Raw genomic sequence first — 21,452 nt, 5'->3', positions numbered from 1 at the left:
ATCAGCGGAGCGCGCGCACCCAACCGCTAAGCCATGGGGCTGGCCCTCATTCACTGTTTATTGCACATTTTGGGGGTTTATTGATTAGTGAACTTCATTTTGTGGTGATAAGGCACTAAGATAGCTCTTCATTGGGAGACCTTCCCCTCTGCCAGATGTTAGTTTATTCTCTTGGGCAAATCTCTATTCCCACCAAGGAACCTTTCAATCTCTTCACTGAAGATGAGAACACTAGCTGCTGCCATCATTCTGAGCAGGAAAGGCCTCGTGATTCAGAAGGCATTGTCCATTCTCCACTGCTCTAGGCCCTTTGTTCATGTCTTTTAGAAAGTATTTCCATGTTTTATCTTGAAAACAGAAGCCACTGCATGGAGACACTGCTTGGGTGGCAAGGTCAGATGGTGGTAGAGGGGGAATTCCTTTCATCCCTTACCAAGATGAGGATGAAATGCCCCAGGACTCACACATTCGTCGCTGAGTTGGGGTTACTTCTGCTATAGATCCTCTGCTTATCTGAAGCCAAGGGCTTTCTGTGTTCCAGAAACTCCTCAGATTTTCCACCTGTTGATGGTTCTCTTCCTCGTTCTTGAGTGCTGTTACGGTTTAAATCTTGATTCACTCATTTCAGTGAGGTTTTGGGAGGCTGCACGGTAAATTTGCGTGTTTAGTTCCTCATCTTGAATTGTGAGTCCAAATTATTTTGTGAGGACAGTTATAGCCTTTCCCAAGTGTCCTGTTTTACCTCCCTTCTAGGCAGAAGCAGAGCATCTTTCTTAGGTTCCCCAGTTGTCAGAGAGTATAAGAACTTCTCCTTTAGCATGAGGCTGCATATTTAACTGGCTTTATGGAAGAGCTGCACTTTACGTATTGACCAGGAGGGATAAACTTGGATTTATATTTCTTTTACCTTTAAAAGCTGCGAGCTAGGGCCTGGCCCCGTGGCTTAGCGGTTAAGTGCGCGCGCTCCGCTACTGGCAGCTGGGGTTCGATCCCGGGCGCGCACTGTCGCACCGCTTCTCCGGTCATGCTGAGGCCGCGCCCCACATACAGCAACTAGAAGGATGTGCAACTATGACACACAACTATCTACTGGGGCTTTGGGGGAAAAACAAAAAAAGGAGGAGGATTGGCAATAGATGTTAGCTCAGAGCTGGTCTTCCTCAGCAAAAAGAGGAGGATTGGCATGGATGTTAGCTCAGGGCTGATCTTCCTCACACACACACAAAAAAGCTGCGATCTAAGTACAGCAGTGTCTATGGAAGCTTCTCTGCTGATCCTCTACTCTGAAAGCTTCCCCAGACTAAACAGACTAAGAGGGCTGAGTGCCCATCCTCAGAAGCATCTCCGTTTCTGCAGAGCCCATGTTATTGAATCCAGTGCGACAAGATGCTATCTGCTTATATGGAAGGAACATGAAAAGGAATCAGCCTATGAACTCCTCACAGTGTTTACAATGGCACAGCTCTTCACAGCACACATTGAAGACCCAGGCGATGCATTTCTTTCTGGAACAGTTAGATTTTTCCTGACTAAATGGTTTGCTTTCACTTCGCAGCCAGAGAAGATTTAAGGGTCATGCTTTTCTCTCTAATAGCAGCGAGGATACATAAAGTCCATTTTAGGGCCCACCTTGAGCATCTGCAGCCCTTCAGAGCCTTCAAAATATGCATTTTTTGTTCTAACTTCTCTCCAAGATTCAAGTGAATTTTCTTAATTTGTTTTCTCCTTCCTTAAAAAAATTGTTTCTGCTAACTTTACATATAGTATTCCTATTATTTGTATGCATCTTTTTTTTTTAAATATATATGTTTTTCTTCCCAAAGCCCCAGTGCATGGTCGTATATCCTAGCTGTAAGTCCTTCTAGTTCTTCTATGCGAGCCACGACCACAGCATGGCAACTGACAGATGGGTGGTGTGGTTCTGCCACCAGGAAGTGAACCTGGGCCAATGAGCTGTGAGCAGTGAACTTTAACACCTAGGCCATCAGGGCTGGCTCTGTGTGCTTCTCTGAATGAAGATAATAACTAATAAATGATTTTTTTTCTCCTTTACAACATCTAACACAGTGCTTTGTCCAAAGAAGAAACTTTCTATGTGACTGAATGAAGAGATTCTCTGTGAAAATCTAGAGATGAGGAAGATGAGGCATAAGGTATTTCTGAGAGGAATAGGTTGTCTGCATAACTCAGCATTTGATATCCTTCATGTCAGATTCATTCTTATCAGCTATAATGAGAATGAAAATCTAAAATTGAGGTGAAGGCAAAGGTCACTGAAAGTGCTCAGGAATTGAAGCATTCTAAGCATAGTGTTTCAGCTCTCTGTCCTGCTCAAGAACCTAAACTGCACTCAACTGTTTTTTGTTTTTTGAAGTCGAACTAAGGTCCAGGTCTAACCCCTGGACCGGTGGTGATCACTGAGACAGGTCTACGTACTCTCTGGCTTGTGTTCGTGATTTTGTCTTAAACTGTCTATTGCAGGAGTTCTTTTTTTTTTTTTTTTTGTGAGGAAGATCAGCCCTGAGCGAACATCCATGCTAATCCTCCTCTTTTTGCTGAGGAAGACCGGCTCTGAGCTAACATCTATTATTGCAGGAGTTCTTAAACTTTTCTGGGTCATTGGTACCTTTGAGAATCTAATCAAATCCATGGACTCTCTAGCCAGAAAAAATAGACATGCACACAAAATTTTAAACTGTCTTAGCAGGTTTATGTATTGCCTGGAAGCATCCAAGAAACCTAGGCTAAGAAGCACCAGGAATTGATATTGTTTCTGACATTAACGCTTAGGCTATTTATCAAAACTTGGAATAAACTAGTTGGTATTTCATTTTATGTCTTCATTAATTAGGGAGTGAACTATGAGGAAATTTTTTTCCACATCAAAGCTATTAAATACATAAAACAGACAATAATGGATAATGTAAGATTCCTGAGAAGGTAGGAAGGGTTAGAAGTCAAAGAATAGGAGATGTGATTCAACTAAGATCAGAGAGAGGCACAGTTCCTCTACACACAGGTTTGCAAAGTGTGGTCCTTGATCAGCAACATCTGCATCACCTGTTAACTTGACAGAAAGGCAAAACTTTGGGCCTCATCCAGATCTACAGAATCAGTAGTTCTGTGACTAGGGCCCAGAAACGTATTTTAACAAGCGCCAGGAGATTCTGATGCTCAAGTCTGAGAATCACTGCGTCAACTTGAACGGAAGGAAGAAGAGGGGAGCTGGTGCTAACGTGACTGGTGGTTGGAATTTGAGGGCGTGGAGCTTTGAAAGTCACAATCAACTCAAGATCAGAGGATCTGGTCTGTTTTCTCATGTACAAGAAAGAAGACAATCCACAGCCTTCTCTTTTCTCAAGGGTGAGGAACCCGAGGAGCCAGCTTGAGCCATTAGTTATCCAGACTGTCGCCACGCCCACCTGAGCTCGGGAGGGCGTCAGAAGCAAAAAGGATGGAAGGAAACGGAGGAGGACGGTGGGGGCGGGAAGAAATGACGAGAACCCAGAGCGCCATAGGCACCAACTGTGGAACTACTGCTGATGCAGCACCCCCCCCATCCTCCTAAGACCCCAGTCCCCACATCCACACAGAGAGGACGAACCCTCCGTCACGGCCTCCCACTTCCGGGCCCCAGCCAATAGGAACCGGAGCTGCTCATCCAGTCAGCGCCGTGCGCTCCTTCGGCGTTCCGCGTGCTGCCCTGGAGACGGGATGGGCGAATCCAAACGTGGAGGGGTGCTGAACTCGCGTGAATTCACGCTTACGCTATGAATCTCGCCTCCCTCCAACACTTCCTGCCCCGGTCTAGGGTCGGTGGACTCGTCCTAAGGCTGGGTTCGAGGCCGTTAGGGCTGAGGGAGGCGCCCTACCGGCCTCACTTCCAGGCTCCAGCCAATAGGAGCCGAAACTGCTCAGCCAGTCAGTGCCCTGCGCTCTTTCCGGCGTTCTGCGTGCTGCCCTGGAGACGGGGTGGACGAATCCAAACGCGGAGGGGCGCTAGACTTGCACGGCCTTCCGCTTCTTCTGCGCGTCCCGCGTGACTCCATTGCTTCGCCCCTGGCCTTTGGCCAGTGGACCCGTCCTGAGGGTGGGGGCCGAGGCGCGCGCACTGGCGGGCGCCGTCCAGTGGATCTGCTGCTTCTCCATCGAGCGACCAGGTGAGGGGCAGAGGCAGTTTTAGGGGCCGCGAATCGGGGCTTGTGTCTTCCTCAGGGGTGCGGGAGAGACTGCAGGCCTGCAGGCCCGCTCACCTGCCCTCCCTCGGTCCTGTGCCCCCCGCGCTCTCTCTCCGTCCGCCCCTCTCTTCCGGCTCTGCTTTGTGCTCGTGTTAAACTAAAAACCCCACACAACTTTTTCCGGGCTTCAGTTCAGGGCACCCGGGACACGTCTTCTAGGACCTGGGTGCAGGGGGCGTACGGGGCGCTCGGCCTTTAGAGTTCAGGAGATGCGCTTTATGGACGCCCCAGATTCTCAATTTTCTCTCTTAAAACCCTGGCGGCCCCTCTCAGGTTCTAAGCCAGCCTCGCTGACTGATGTCCGTGGAAGCCGCCAGTTCGCTGGCTGCGAGCTGCTTGGGGTGGGGGATAGGGATGGGGGCTGAGTGTCTACGGAGCTACACTACGTAGTCTGCACTTTCGAGGTCAGACCAAGCTCAGAGCCTGCAGTTAGTTCGGTCTGTAAAGTGCTGCGAGGAGGAGCACCTATTCAGTGCTTAGTAGAGTGTCTGCCACCCTGCGGCTGTGAAAGTGAGCTTGCATCCGGAGGCCCCGCTTCCAGAGTTTCTGATTCAGTAGGCCTGGGCTGGGAGTCGAGAATTTGCATTTCTGTCAAGTTCCCATCTGTTGCCGATGCTGCTAGTGCGGGAGTTAATGATCTGAAGATTGGGATGACTGAGGGGAGTGTTCCTGTCTTTACCAGCGTTCCCCTGTCACCTGGTCTGTTTCAGAGTTTGTCGTATGAAGGCCCTGCACCCTGGATCTTAAATGCCTCATTTATGTGATTTCCTCTGACTTCTGGCTTCTCAGATAATACCTAGGTGAACTTGTAGATTAAAAGAGACTCAAAAGATGCATCATGCTTTTAGAAAATGTTGAAGACTGAACTGTGGTGTCTGGGAATGTACACTTGGGTGAGAAAACTATAAAGGAACACAAAGTGATAATTATGAAAGTCAGGAGAGTGATTACTTTTGGGGAGTATGAGGAGTTGCAATTGGGGTAGGCTCACAGAGCGGCTTATGGGATGGCTGGCAAAGTGCTATTCCTGACGTGGTGGTGATTACAAGGGTGTCCCTCTTTTTTTTTTTTTTTTTTTTTGGCTGATGAAGAATCACCCTGAGCTAACATCTGTTGCCAGTCTTCCTCCTTTTGCTTGAGGAAGATTTGCCCTGAACTAACATCTGTGCTGATCTCCCTCTATTTTGTATGTGGGTTGCTGGCACAGCATGGCTGCACAGTGGTGTAGGTCTGCTGGGGCAAACTGAACCTGGGCTGCTGAAGTGGAGTGCGCCAAACTTAACCAGTAGGCCGGGGGCTGACCCAAGGGTGTCCCTTTTATAATCATTAAACTATACATTTATTTTGTGGGTTTTTCTGTACTTGTGTTTTATTTTACAATTTAAAAGGTTACAATTATTTTTTTTTTTGGTGAAGAAGATTTTCCCTGAGCTAACATCTATTGCCAATCTTCCTCTTTTTTTGCTTGAGGAAGATTAGCTCTAAGCTAACATCTGTGCCAGTCTTCCTCTACTTTGTATGTGCGATGCCTCCACAGCATGGCTGATGAGTGGAGTATGTCCCCGCCTGGGATCCGAACCTGAGAACCCGGGCTACTGAAGTGGAGCACGCAGAACTTTTTTTTTTTTTTTTTAATTTTATTTATTTATTTTTTTCCCCCAAAGCCCCAGTAGATAGTTGTACACCACAGTTGCACATCCTTCTAGTTGCTGTATGTGGTATGCGGCCTCAGCATGGCTGGAGAAGCGGTGCGTTGGGGCGCGCCGGGGATCTGAACACGGGCCGCCAGCAGCGGAGCGCGCCCACTTAACCCCTAAGCCACGGGGCCGGCCAAGCACGCAGAACTTTAACTGCTTGGCCACGGGGCTGGCTCCCAAGAGGTTACAAATTTATTCAAATGCATATCAAGAAGTCTAAGGTGAGGAACATCCTTGGAATGAGTCAAAAAGTATCTTAAAGTCATGGAATTTCAAACTTGAAAGATAACTTAGAAGATCATCTGATCCATTTCTTATTTTACTCCAAGAAAACATCCCCATAGAGGGGAAGTACTGAAGGTAATAAACCACCTTATCTAAGCAGACTTTATAATTGATGTGTTTTGTTAATTTCAAATTGCTAGTCTGCTCAGATGCCCCTACTCAGTAAAAGACTGAAGAAATGAATTTGGACTGAATCACATTTAAAATTTTAAGATTTTTAAAATTTCTTGTGGCCTAAAACCTTGTTTTCAAGGAATCAATTATTCATCTTACATAAAAACTTATTATTTCAACAACTTATCCTGATATATTCTAATCTAGCCAATTTGTGAACATTTAATTAAGGTCTTGTTATTTTTCTTCTGTCTTAATAGCTTCTCCGTATTAACATATTGTCAGTTTAAACTTATTTTGGTTATATTATGTGTCGTGTTGTTGACTTCTTGCCACGTAGTTACTCTTGTTAAGGCTGTATTTTGGTGGGTCAGGAGTCAGGATTGGTTCTTTTTAATGAATGGGTTTTAGGAGGAGAGGAATGTAAAAGGAACTTAGTAAAACTGATTGAAAGAAACAGATACTATCTGTGCATTTTTTGGGTTTCCATTTATGTAAATTCAAAACTCTCCCACATCTTTTCTACTTAGAATTTAAAAAATTTCGCTGTCAATAGTCTGATTTCTTCTGATTTGATCTAGATACCAGGTTTATAATCCAAATAACTAAATGTAATTACTAGCCTAGAAATTTTTATAGTAGAATTTTTCCCATTTTGCAGTAAGTTTTAATTTCATTAGAAGATGGAATTATGGAATTAGAATTATTCCTAGATTCTTAGATAGCTGGTTCCTTATACCAGGACTGGGTTCAGCAAACTACTGTGTACCAGCCAAATCTGGCTCTGCCTGTTTTTGTATGGCCTGCAACCAAAGATTAATAAGTTCTGGAGATCTGGTGTACATCATAGTGATTATAGTCAGCAATAATGTATTGTACACTTCAAAGTTGCTAAGATATAGATCTTAAATGTTTTCACCACAAAAAAGAAATAATTATGTGATGTGATAGAGGTATTAACTAACGCTATGGTGGTAATTATATTACAATATATTAATGTATCAAAATTCACATAGTATAAAATTCACCCCTTTAAAATGTACGATTCAGTGATTTTTGGTTTATTCACAAAGCTATACAACCATCAGCACTATCTAATGCCAGGACATTTTCATCTGCCCAAAAAGAAACCGCATACCCGTTAACTTACTGCTCTTTTACATTCTCTATTTCAGAAGGATTTTACCATAGGCTCTGATTTACTGGGTACCATATAGAAACATAAGCTGTTTTTAAAGAGACTATCTTACTGCTTGGATAATTTCTGGGAAGTTTTCTATAGTCTAGCATGTATAATCCTCCCAAAGAGATGCCAATTTAAAAGATATTTTTAGTCCAGTAAATACTTTATGTTGTTGGGAATATGTTAAGATACTGAATCCACTATTTTACTTAAATTCTAAATAAAATCTAGTCTGATAAAAGACGGCATCAAATCCTTATTTACTCATGAAAATTAGGGGATTTTGTTGGTTAAGAAAATGAACTCTTTTAACTGCTTATATCCTAGATGATGAAGTGATTGGTTAAAAAGATTATTGATTTAAAACAAGAGTTGGCAAAGTTTTCCTGTAAAGGGCCAAATAGTAAATATTTTAGAGTGTGTGCGGGACATAGGGTCTCTGTCACAACTAATCAACTCTCCCATTGTAGCCTTAGACAGTATATAAATGAATGGGCATGGCTGTGTTCCAATTAAACTTTATTTATAAAAACAGCAGCAGGCTAGATTTGGCCCAGGAACCAGTAATTTGCTGACTCCTGACTTCACATAATATTTGGATTGACTCTTGGAATCTCGGTGGAAATACTGTTATTCCATATTTGTTTATAAAGTGTTTCTACATATGTTGTCTCATTTGCTTCTCATAATTTGAGGTTTAAGTGGGGCATATATTGCTCCAATTGTTATACAGATGTTGACACAATGTGCTTTCTTTTTTTTTTTTTATAATTTTATTTATTTATTTTCCCCCCAAAGCCCCAGTAGATAGTTGTATGTCATAGCTGCACATCCTTCTAGTTGCTGTATGTGGGACGCAGCCTCAGCATGGCCAGAGCAGCGGTGTGTCGGTGCGCGCCCGGGATCCGAACCCGGGCCGCCAGCAGCGGAGTGCACGCACTTAACCGCTAAGCCACGGGGCCGGCCCTGACACAATGTGCTTTCGATTGTAACAGAGAAAGTAAGAAAAGTATAATTGGCTGAAATCTCATTCGTTCCCTGATTTTGTTACGTATGTTGGAAATAAGCTGTCATTGTCATTATTTTTGTTAGGCTCTTGTTGATAGGAAGTTGAAGATTGGTTTGTACATTGTTTTATTTATTTTTCCCTTAGCTTTTTTTATCTTATAAAAATAAAGACACAAGTAGCCAAAACTTTATTAGGTGAATTTTCTGAATTTATAGAATTATTAGACTTATTTTTATAATAAATATCCTAGGCTAATTAATCATGCAACTAGCTTGTATTTATAGGTGTCGTTTTTGTCTACTTTTTAGGAGCTAGAGATGCTATTAGGCTGTCATTTTATGGAGTGTGAGAAGTCGGGCCAGAGATGGAAAACTTCATTCTGTATGAGGAGATTGGCAGAGGAAGCAAGACCGTTGTCTATAAAGGGCGACGGAAGGGGACAATCAATTTTGTAGCTATTCTTTGTACTGATAAGTGCAAAAGGCCTGAAATAACCAACTGGGTAAGTCAAGTCTGTTTCCCTCCCTCTGGGAAAAGACAGAGCTGTGATCAGATAGAATAAGTAGCATGTAAACAGAAGCCATTGAACTCACTATAGCAAATGCCACATTTTCAATCTGAAGTGGACCTCCTTCTATCTGTTTAGTGCCACCAATCCTGAATAAAGACTAATAAACATACTGAAGTCATATGGTTATTAGTGAACATAAACTGGTGTCTACCATTCTACTTTCTGTCTCTGAAAGGTACCTCATATAAATGGAATCATACAGAATTTGTCTTTTTGTGACTGACTTATTTCATTTAGCTTTATGTCTTCAGGTTCATCCATGTTGTAGCATGTGTCAGAATTTCATTTCTTTTTAAGACTGAATAATATTCCATTGTATGTACATAGCACATTTTGCTTATCCATTCACCTGTCTGTGGACAATTGGGTTGCTTATACCTTTTGTCTCTTGTGAATAATGTTGTTATGAACATGGGTGTACAAATATTTCTTCGAGACTCTTGGGTATATACCCAAGGTGGAATTGCTGTATCCTGTGGTAATTCTGTTTAATTTTTTGAGGACTGCCATACTGTTTCCCACAAAAACTGTACCATTTTACATTCTCACCAACAGTGTGTAAGGGATCCCATTTCTCATCCTTGCCAACACTTATTTTCTGTTTTTTTTTTTTTTTTTGTAATAGCCGTTTGAATGGGTGTGCGGAGCTGTTGGCTTTTGAAAGGAGTGTGGACAGTCGAGGGAAGACAGGTATATGGGACAAGATGCAGATTCAGTGCTGGGAACACGAGGAATTTCTCTTCTGATTAGGTTTTCTTTGAGATGAGAAGCTAAGTCATCAGTTTGGAAATGGGAGGAGGGGAAGGCAGTGTTTTAGGAAAGAGGAGGTGTGAATAGTCTCTTGGAGCACAGACTGGCTGGGGCCGTTTGGGATTGGGGATCATAAATTGAAGGTGGATCACTCAGCATGCTTTCTGTCTGCTTCAGCTCCTTGGGTATATGCAGAGTGTGTGCAGGGGTGAACTTAACCAGAATTGCAGTACCAGAATGAGTGAGCTGGAAAGAGTAGTGGTCATGGACGAGGATGTGAGAAAGAGATTTTGGAGATAATACAATTATTGGTAAAAATCTAGCAGTGCTGTCCAATAGAAATATAATGGAGGCTGCAAATCTAATTTTAAAGTTCATAGTAGCCACACTGAGAAAAGGAAAATAAATAGATGAAATTAATTTTATTAATATATTTTATTTAATTCAGTATATACAATGTATTATCATTTTAACATGCAATCAGTATAAAAATTATTAATGAGATATATGTATTAGTTTGATATTAAGTGTTCAGCATCCTGGTGTGTATTTTACACTTAGAGCTCATCTCAGTTCAGACTAGCTCTTTTCAAGGACACAGAAGCCCTCTATGGTGAGTGGCTCCCGTATGGGACAGCACAGGTCACAGATGGGTGGTTGAGATGAGGGTGGAGGGAGAGATTGAGAGAGCTAAGGTGGCCCAGAGTCTGGAAGAGTAGGTACTTGGCATATATTGAATGATGGAGAGTGTTGGGAGGGTGTGCTGTGTGCTGAATTCTGTTGAAATTTCCATACCTCCTTTATTTCTTCACCAGGACCTCCCCTTCCTGTGCCTGAATCAGTGGGTATCTGTTTAAACAAGCTCACCAAGTGTCCTTCACATTCTCTAGTGGCCTTATTATGGGTAATTTATTACAGGGTGCTCCTCAGATTCTCTCTTGGTCACTCTGACTTTTGGCTTTTTCCTCATCTGTCTTCTAAGTTCTGTGGATTCATTTTCCGTTATTTGTGTTACGCTATGAGCCTACCTAGTTGTTCCCAGAGTGTACCATATTCCCTTTTTAAAATAGGGAGCTCTGTGTTTCTATAAACTATGAACCTGTTAGCCTGTGTTGAGTGACAGTAGAATTTGTATGTTGAGTGACAGTAGAATTTGTATGTGATTTTTTTTTGTTGTTAAAGAAAATTGCAAAACAAGGATCCAAAGCATTTTGGTAGTTCGACAATTCTGGGTCGTGATGGTTTGCTAATCACACACTTTTGTAGTTTTAGTTCCCATATTTAATGGGATTTTAAAGGAAGAAAGCAAAGTCCCCAAAGCAACTTAGCATTTTTTAACTGATAGGCTTTTGCACCTTTATTATTGAGTTTTGAATTCACTCTTTTGTTTTTGGTGCATAAGTATTCTTATGATCTAATGGAAATGTACATTTTAAGATCAGTGTGTTCATTGTAATGTTTCCTCTTTTAATAATCTAGGTGAATTGAGATTAGGATTCACTAAAAATATTTTTAAAAAGAAAATTGTAAAATTCTTTGGGAGTTCTTTTAAATATTGTAAAAGTGCTACATCATCGTTCGAGAAACTTTGGACAGTATAGAAAAATGGATAGAAGACACAAAGCAGCAGCGTTGTTCTATCACCTGAGGACAATCACTGTCCTGTTTTGGTTTGTTTTCTTCTAGTCTTTTTTTCTGTAAGATCTTTTTCTTTTAATTTTCTAATCATGGTATTATATAATTTTGTTTCTTACCTTTTTCACTTAACATCATAACATTTTAATTTTTCCGTGTTGTTATAAAATTAAGTAAACATTTTAATCTTGGACTAATATTTTGTCAGTTGATATACAACTTGTTTAACTATTACTGTATTATTGAGCATTTAGGTTATTTTTACTTAGTAAAGATTTCTTTTTTTTAACTTATTCTTTTTTCCTGATTGTAAAAGTAGTGTGTACTTAAATAGAAAATAGAAAAAGAGAAGTAGAAAGAATTGAAGCACACTGGTAATTCTACTCATAACAGCAGCTATTTTGATGTATACCTTCTGGTCATTTTCTTACGACGTTTTTTTTTTTTTTTAATTGATGTCATAATAGTTTATAACATTGTGAGATTCCAGTTGTACATTATTATTTGTCAGTCACCGTATAAATGTACCCCTTCACCCCTTGCGCCCACCCCCCAATTCCCTTCCCCCTGGTAACCACAAAACCGTTCTCTTTGTCCATGTGTTAGTTTTTATTCCACATACGAGTGAAGTCGTACAGTGTTTGTCTTTGTCTGGCTTATTTCACTTAACATAGTACCCTCCGGCTCCATCCATGTTATTGCAATGACTATTTTTTTTGCAATGTTGTATTTACACAAATACACAAAACTATATTGCACAAGGTTTTTTTTTTTTTTTAGATTGTACATTAAATTAGCATTTTTCCATGTCACCAGGCTTCATAACCATCATTTTAATGTCTGTGTAGAATTCCACCAAACAAATTCCACTATTTTCTTATCCATTTCCCAATTGTGTTTTTAGGTGTTTCTTAATGGATGCAGGGGTTTTAAGAACTTTTTTTTTTAGTGTGAATGCTGTGTGTTTTTATAGGTACGTCTCACCCATGAAATTAAACACAAGAATATTGTAACTTTTCATGAGTGGTACGAAACCAGCAATCATCTCTGGCTAGTAGTTGAACTCTGCACAGGTAAGAGCTTATAAGTGCTGCAAATGTGGCCATCTTATATACTTTTGAAAAAACATATGGTGTAGGTTTTGTTATTTTCCTTTTTTCTTCTGTTGCAAATATAAGCAGTATTGATACTATTGACTACATTAACTTGAACATCTATTGTTTGATGAATATTGGGGAAGGATAAAGAGCAAAGATGTTTGGTAAGAGGAAGACTTAATGTACAATTTGATTTGGGGTTAACTTTACGTTGGTATAAATATTACTAAGTCATCTACATAAAAATCTAGAAATATTTTTTAGTGATGATTAATTTATCAAACAAGTTTTCCCATTCAATAAAAACAAAGTATTTTAGGTCAACTAGCTATAGCTTAATTAGTTTATAAAGTGATCGTCTTTTTATTTTTGTGAAAAGGATACTTGCTTTTAATAAAAACTTAAGCAATGTGGAAAAATATAAAGATGAATCAACAAATACCACCACATAGGAATAATTAGAGATTACATTTATAGCTCTTGCTTGATACAACTTTCTAGGATTACACACAGGGAGAAAGGTAACTAAGTACATAGATATTATGTAAGATTTTAGTTTCATTGTCTTCAGGGAAAATGTAACAAGTACCACCATTAGTGTACTTCTGTTTATATATTGAGCAATAATAAAAGATTATTAAGATATATTGCAATTATTTCTAGCTTTATGAATCTTACCTATTATATTGGCACTTAGAATTGATAAAACTGAATCATGAAAGAGGTTATTTGGAATAATAACTTATGTTGTTAATGCCATTGAGTTAATTTTGACTGCTAGTGACCCTGTGTACAGCAGAGTGGAACGCTGCCTGGTGTTTTTGTGCCATCCTCTCACCTTCTGGCACTTTATCAGACAATGCTCCACTGCTATTCATAGGGTTTCCTGGTCAGTTTTTTCAGAAGTGAGTGGCCAGGTCCTTCTTCCTAGTCTGTTTTAGTCTGGAAGCTCTGCTGAAACCTGTCTGCCATGGGTGACCCTGCTGGTGTTTGAAATACTGGTGGCATAGCTTTCAGCATCACAGCAACACGCAGCCACCACAGTGTGATAACTGACAGATGGGTGGTGTGGTTCCCTAACTGGAAACTGAACCCAGGCCATGGCAGTGAGAGTGCTGAATCTTAACCACTAGACCACCAGGGGTGGCTAATAATAACTTACTCTCATTTTAGCTTTCTGAATCAATAGGAGGGTACTGTGGTTTAATTACTCCCATGGATGTACACACTGTTGAGGTGATCAGGGGACTTGCCCTGTATTGCTTTTTGCTTCAGCAGTTATTTCTGACCCCTGACCATTTTCTTAGCCTAATTCTTATTTGTGCCTATGTCTGGAGTGGTTCCTCACCCACCAAAACAAAAAAAAATCCCAGATACCTTCTCCCTTCATCACAGTAGTTCTCACTGAACTTTCAGATGCCCGCTAAGAATTCGCTTTCTCTGAATTTAGCTTCTGTTATTATCTTGACCCTTTAAAAAAAAAAAGTGTTTCTGGCTCTTAGATGCTGGCGATGTGACTGGGACCTTGGAAGGGTGTAGAGATAGAAATCACAGTCTGTCTGCCTTGGACCTTTCATTTCATCGGAGTATGCACTAAGGACTGCAATTCTCTACCTGTTAAGGAGAGGCATCATCTTTTTCGCTTGCAGTACTTACAGAGTGTGACCTAACTTTGCACAGGAGTAAACATGACTATATTTTGCATAATGTGATTTCAGTGTACAGTTTGGGGTAGTCTTTACCACTAATTTTTGCAGGTGTTCAATTCCTGAGGGATCTAGAGTGAGAAATCTCAGCACCAGAGTTATTCCCCCTTCATCCCACCTGCTTACTTATTGACCATTTTTCCAGACCAAGCAGTTGTTCTCGGGAGCTGGCTCTGAAGAGTGGACACAGATTTCTGTTAGACTGCTTTGAGCACTGTTCATTCACACGTGTGTTTCCTCAGCCAGACTGTCTAGGTGTACTGATTAAATCATTTTTTAATGCTTGGTATCTCCCAGCATGGAACCTCTTGGAGGCATTGTGTGATGTTGGTGGGTTAAAATGGGTGATTTTATTTTATTTTATTTATTTATTTGTTTTTTTAATAATTTTATTTATTTATTTTTCCCCCAAAGCCCCAGTAGATAGTTGTATGTCATAGCTGCACATCCTTCTAGTTGCTGTATGTGGGACGCTGCCACAACATGGCCGGAGAGGCGGTGCGTCGGTGCGCTCCCGGGATCCGAACCCGGGCCGCCAGTAGCAGAGCACGCGCACTTAACCGCCAGGCCACGGGGCCGGCCCAAAATGGGTGATTTTAAACAACTTGCAGGTGGTTCCTTAGAAATGGTTATTGCTCAAGATGAAAACCTCCCGGAAGATGTTGTGAGAGAATTTGGGATTGACCTGCTTACTGGATTACATCATCTTCATGAACTTGGCATTCTCTTTTGTGACATTTCTCCTGGGAAGGTAATTCATGAAACTTTTGATTTCCTAACTGCTTATGCCTTAATTTATAATGCTTTATCAAAGGTGTTTTTATTTTTATGTAGAATATCTTGAAATTTTGTTAACATTTTTTAAAATAAAAAACAGTACTATATTTTAGCTACCTTTTTAGCTACCTGTTGAAGTAGCTTTTAGAATGCGAAGTCTATCCTCCTTGCAGGGTTCTTTGAGTAATTGTTATTGCTGCAGAGGTACATTGTGAATGATGAGCTCAGTAGATCTATAAATTAAGACTCTAAACTCTTAAGTTATAGTACACAATTGTGAGCCATTATTTTAGTTTGATAATTGCACTCTTGGTACCATGTATGATTCCTGATACTATGGATCAAATATCTTCATTTTTGATAAATCTAATGATACATAACTAAATGTGCTTCAGTGTAGCAGAGTCATAAAACCTGCTTAGTTTCTGAGTCACAGTTGACATGGACATTTAGGAGTTGTGTGACCCTGGACAAGTTGACCTTTCTCTCTGCACTTTGGTTTCCTTGTCTGTGATATGGAGATAGATATTTCAGGGTAATTGTGAGGATTATATACTATATTTAGGTTAAGCTTCTAGGACACTTTCTGGTAGGTAGTGTGCTCTCCATCAGTGGCGTCTATCATTACCTTTATAAGTAAATATTTGTAGAGATTGTACTTATTACTGGTCTGAATTGCTACTTCTTTTCCTTTGTTAATGTGTACACAATGAAATGGAAAATTGAATAATATCCTTGGGTAAACATTATTTTAGGCCATCTGTAGAGAACATAATTAATCCTAAAAAAAACTCCATAATAATTCTGTATAATGCATAGAAGTTCTTGTTTGCAATATTCATATACTTGCCTCAAGCCTGCAACCACTTGACTGTGGTTACAGCCCTGAAAGCAGCTATAGACAGTATGTTAATGCATGAGTGTGGCTTTATTTCAATGAAAATTTATTTGTGGAAACTGAGATATCAATTTCATATAATTTTTCACATATCAAGAAATATTATATTATTTTGATTTTTTTTAACCATTTAGAAATATAAAAACCATGTTTAGCTCACACCCCTACAAAAACTGGTAGTGGCTGGAATTTGGCCCAGAGGCTGTAGTGTGCCACCCTCTGTGTGGGAGTTGTTTAATGAGATCTAGTATCAGCTGTTTATAATCTAGGACATTCAGGCTGATTTGTAATGTAACCTTTATTCTAGAACTGGGGTTGGCAGCGTTTGCCTGCCCATTTCTGTAGGTGAAGTTTTATTGGAACACAGCCACACCCTTTCGTTTGTATATTGTCAGTGGCTTCAGAGTTGAGTACTTAGAACAACGATCTTATGGCTTGCAAAGGCTGAAATATTTACTAACTTATAAAAAAATTTGCTGACCCCTGTCAGTGGTTCTCAAAGTGTGTTCCCTGGACCAGCATCATCAGCATTACTTGGGACTTGTTAGAAATGCAGGTTCTTGGACCCCACTGGAGACCTGTTGAATCAGAAACTCTGGGGGTAGGGACTAGTAGTTGTTCTTAACAAGTCCTCCAAGGGATTCTGGTGCTCAAAAAAGTTTAAAAGTCACTGTTGTAGACTGACAGACATCCTTAGTATTTGTGAGGAGAAGTTTAGGGTAGACTTTAAATTGCTTTTAAAAACAAAAAGCCGCCTGACCCATTGCAATTTCCCAGAAATATTTTTAATGACTCAGGAGGAAAAGATAAGAGTAATAGAACACTGTTTCCTGGCATGGTTTCAACAATCAACAGATAACTTCTTAAAGTTATTTATTTATTTATTTTGTGTGTGTGTGTGTGTGTGTGTGTGTAGAAGATCAGCCCTGGGCTAACATCTGTGCCCATCTTCCTCTACTTTATATGGGACACCCCCACAGCATGGCCTGACAAGCGAAGCAGCGCGTCGGTGTGCACCCGGGATCCGAACCCCGGGCCGCTGGCAGCGGAGCGCACACACTTAACCGCTAAGCCACGGGGCCGGCCCCATCAGATAACTTCTAATCACAAGTTATATTAGCAGACTTGAGCACTGATCACATGGCTGTCACTGTTCAAAGCCTTTTGCATGTATAACCTCAGTTAATCCTCACCACAGTCTGAAGAGTTGTGTTATTTTTCCCATTTTATAGGTGAAGAGAGTGAGATTTAGAAAGGTTAAGTTCTCCAGGTTAGACTGCTGTAAAGGGTGGACCTAGGGTTCAAATTCGGATCTCTAACTTCAAAACCCCAGTTTTAGTCCTACATTATACTTCCTCCCTTGAATAAACAACACCTCTGGCAGGTGGGTTCTCAAATCCTCCTTCAGCTGTCACTGAGGGTTGGCAAGTATAGATTGTTCCATATGCATTGTTCTTTCCCAAAAGCCTGAAGTTTCCCTCTGTGGTTATGTGATGTGTTCATGATATACATCTGAGAATGGACAATTTAATATTTGATTCTATTATTATTAACATGTTGGATTTATTTTTCTTTAACTGCTTTTTAAAAAAATTGTGAGCATTTAATTTTCTGAGTTGTGATGAAGCAAGAAAGCTAGTGCTCAGAGTTCTTTAGTGATATTTTAAGAGGTACTGATGGAAATGCAAATTGAATTGTTTGCTTCTGAATGCGTTTTTTAATCTTTGTAGATACTCTTGGAAGGGCCTGGCACATTGAAGTTTAGTAATTTTTGCCTGGCAAAAGTGGAAGGTGAAAATTTGGAAGAATTCTTTGCTTTGGTGGCAGCAGAAGAAGGAGGAGGTGATAGTGGGGAAAATGTAATGAAGAAAAACATGAAAAGTAGAGTCAAAGGTATGTGGAGAGCTTAAAGATCGTAACTCTGGTTGTGGGCCGCCCAAGTCATGTATTTAGGAGATAATGTCAACCTTTTATTTTACCAGTCAAATAATGTATTGGAAATAATAATGACCAGGAGAGTCTGGAGAAGTCTGGATATAGGGATGGCTTTGTCCATGGTCTAAAGTCTTCCATGGGGATCTAATACTGTGTAAGGCATGGGATACTTCTAACAACGCCTGTATCCTCTCCTTAGCTTTATATGTCACTGACCTCTTATTAGAACATACGGAGAGGGAGTTTGTCTTTTTTTTTTTTTTTTTGTGAGGAAGATCAGCCCTGAGCTAACATCCGTGCCAATCCTTCCTCTTTTTGCTGAGGAAGACTGGCCCTGGGCTAACATCTGTGCCTATCTTCCTCCCCTTTATATGGGACACCGCCACAGCATGGCCTTACAAGTGGTGCCTCGCTGGGCACCCGGGATCTGAACCTGGGCTGCCAGCAGCAGAGCGCACGCACTTAACCGCTGCGCCACGGGGCCGGCCCAGGGGTTTTGTCTTGATTCCTGCTGTTTCCTCAGCAGTTAGATCAGTGCCTGTCACATTCTAGTGGGTCAAGTAGATATTTGTTCAACATTGTTGAGTAACTGATATTCTGCATTTAGGGAAGATTTATAGGGGTGCATTCCCTGGGAGGTGGTTTGGCAGTGAGATGGGGTCTGGGGTGTTAGAATGGCTGCACCTGAGGGGTGAGTGTGAAGTGATTTTTTTTATACCAGAACTTTTGAGATAAGTGGTAGAGATCTTTCTTCCTCAAGTTCCCTGTGCAGATATTTGAGACTTTGGCCCACTGAAGCTCTAGTATACTCACCATGGAGGGAAGGGCACTATGCGTCCTAGGTCTTGGTAGTCATGTGGCCTGGGATGAGAGGAATGACGGAAAGGGATGGGGAGCAGCTGATTAACTGTAGGCCCTATAAATATGACCAAAGGAAATTTAACTTTCAAGACCAGTCTTATATGCAGTAAAATTTCATGCCGGAAGAAGGCTTTTAAGATCCCCAAATATCATTCTATAGAATGACTGGCATTCCATGAAAATGAATATTGTGGACTATGTTAGTAGAATATTAAGTTATGAATTATTATTTATGCTTTTATTATTGACAACAAGAAAGGTGCTATATTTCAGGAATGCGTATTTGAAATATTCCCCTTTAGTAAGGGGGGGAGGACTATGTTGTGGAGAAATAGGTTAGAGTCTCTAGCAGTGACTCTCAGTAACTTCTGTGCTTAATCTAAGAACAGACCTCATGATGGGGCAGGTTAGCCTCTTAGACCAAGGATGGAGGACCCTTGTAACCATCAGTCCTGACCATCGGGTGACCATCGGTGATCACCAGTGTCATAGGCCGCTCACCTTCATCTACCTCTGATATAAAGATAAAAGTGAAAAGTAAAACCACTTCTGTTTCTCTGGAGCCTTTGAGAACCTACAGTCTAAGTGTGGTGATGAAGAAAGCACTGGAAATAAACATCTTGCCTTTTGACAACTGCAATTGGCTGGGTGTTGTGGTGGGGTTGACGATTGGTCTCTAGAAGTGGTGTATGGCCATAAAGAATCTGTTAACATTGGTGCTGACTTGAGATACTGATGAACACAATGAGATAAAAGAACTGGTTGGGTTGCATAAAGGTAATATTGCAAAGAGCTGCTTATAAGGACACCTGAATTCTAGTCCTGCCTTTGCATGTAACTGTGTGACCTTGAGAGTAATGCCACATAGCTCCTAGGAGTCTTAATTTCCTCTTGTGTAAAGTTAGAGGGTTGGACTGGATCATGAGTGCCAAACTTGAGGGACAGGAAAGTTGTATAAATGAAGTGGCCTCATTTAAGAGGGCGTGATGGGGGTTATGTTGAGCTGGGCTCAGTTCTGGCTCAGTGTTTTTGATTGATTGAGAGAAGCTGGAAATCTGGGCTGATTTATGAAGTGAGTTTCAAGTTTAGAATCCACTGCCTGCAGATTAGAGTTCAAGTTTCCAGATCTGGTCCCTGATTGCCTCTCTGTTCTTGTGGCGGCCGTGAGAATGCGCCTCACTGTTCTTCCACTATAGGGAGCGTAATTGACCAAGGTCCCTAGCTACTTGAGGAGGAAATCCATTGCTACTTTTGCTCTGAGGACACGCTTCCCATGGGCTGCACCCAGCTAACAACTGAGCTTGGCAGGAGACACTCTGATGGCCAGTGTTGGTTTGAGAATTCCCTCTGACCTTGCTGACCTTTTCTTATACTGCATGGCAGTCTAGGATATTTCCACTCCACCTTCCTTCTCTTTCTCTTCCCTGCGGGTCCAACGTGCTTGTGGTCTGACCAGCTCACCCCTTTTTTCTTGCAGGTGTTTCCTGTGGTAAAATCCTTCCATGGTTAATCCTGTTTTGGTGTCTGCATTTCAGAGGACCCAAACTAACACAGTTCTCGTCTCCTCCCACCATTCCCTGCCTCTTGCTTTATGCTCCAGCAGCACGCCATGTTTACAGTTTCCTGCACAGGTCAAGCTGTTGCCAGCCTCTGTGCCCTTGTTCTTGCTGTTCCCTTTTCTTGGAATGCATCTCCCCTTCTGCTCTTCTTTCCTGGATTCAGCTGTCTTGAGGAAACCTTTCTTCCCATGATTGACAGGCTCTTATTGGACTGAATACTTAAACGTTGGTTCTTCTGTTACTTTTTTTTTTTTTTTTTTGTGAGGAATATCAGCCCTGAGCTAACATCCGTGCCAATCTTCCTCCACTTTATGTGGGACACCGCCACAGCATGGCCTGACAAGCGGTGCGTCGCACGCCTGGAATCTGAACCCGGGCTGCCAGCAGTGGAGCGCGCGCACTTAACCGCTACGCCACGGGGCTGGCCCCTTCCGTTACTTTTATAATAACTATGTATAAATCTATCATTGAGCTTATCACATATAAGTATTTTTATATGTTTGTCTTTCCCCATTTGATTGTGAAAGTAGGGACTTTATATTTCATTTGTTCATTAGTGCATTTATTTATTAATTCAACGTTTATTTGTTCAACAAAAATTTAGGCATGTTCTAGCTACTGGGAATAAGGATGTGAATAAACAGGCAAAAATCCCTGCCCTCACTGAACTTACATTTCTAGTTGGGGAGGACACGCAGACATTCACATTCAACAAACATTAGTGAAGTGCCTATTAAGTGTTGGGCAGGGTACCGGGGCATCCTGAAGGTCTTACTTATCTTTGCTTTCTCAGCATCTGGCAAAGTGAAGGCAAATAGGCCCTCATAAGTGTTTGTTGAATGAGTGTGTGCATGAAATGTGATAGCATAGCAAAAATGTCACAGGAGGCTTTAAAACCACGCACCAGGACACATGAGACTGTTGATCTGCCTATAATAGGCCCTGGAGATATAATTTGCTGGAAGGTTTGCCTCAGTGGAATTTTGTTTTCCAAGTGATTGGTGATTACTCACTTCATGGAAAGAACATTCTCGTTGGAAGATAGGAGGCTTTTAGGTAGAGTGGAAAGAGATGAGGACTCTGGGTTTTGGTGGGTGCAGTGCAAATGCCCAGGTGTGTGACTTAGGGAATGTGAGG

General features: G+C 41.2%; 1 protein-coding gene across 5 annotated transcripts in view; it reads left to right on the top strand.

The window, feature by feature from the left end:
* The first annotated feature begins 3,732 nt into the window (after positions 1 to 3,732).
* ULK4 (unc-51 like kinase 4) overlaps positions 3,733 to 21,452 on the top strand; it is a 530,581-nt gene continuing 512,861 nt past the window's right edge. For 4 of the 5 annotated variants that reach the window (XM_058555625.1, XM_058555632.1, XM_058555621.1 and 1 more), the window contains exons 1-5: positions 3,734 to 4,160; positions 8,835 to 9,028; positions 12,456 to 12,555; positions 14,897 to 15,036; positions 17,691 to 17,853. In XM_058555625.1, coding sequence (XP_058411608.1) covers positions 8,891 to 9,028; positions 12,456 to 12,555; positions 14,897 to 15,036; positions 17,691 to 17,853 — 541 coding nt within the window. In that variant the 5' untranslated portion in view covers positions 3,734 to 4,160; positions 8,835 to 8,890. Of the gene's footprint in view, positions 4,161 to 8,834; positions 9,029 to 12,455; positions 12,556 to 14,896; positions 15,037 to 17,690; positions 17,854 to 21,452 lie in introns of all 5 variants that reach the window. The other variant, XM_058555650.1, reaches the window with a different exon arrangement.

This window comes from Diceros bicornis, chromosome 2, assembly GCF_020826845.1.
Source record: "Diceros bicornis minor isolate mBicDic1 chromosome 2, mDicBic1.mat.cur, whole genome shotgun sequence".
Taxonomy (NCBI): domain Eukaryota; kingdom Metazoa; phylum Chordata; class Mammalia; order Perissodactyla; family Rhinocerotidae; genus Diceros; species Diceros bicornis.
Note: the sequence above shows the minus strand (reverse complement) of the source record. Positions and strands in the feature narration are given on the sequence as shown.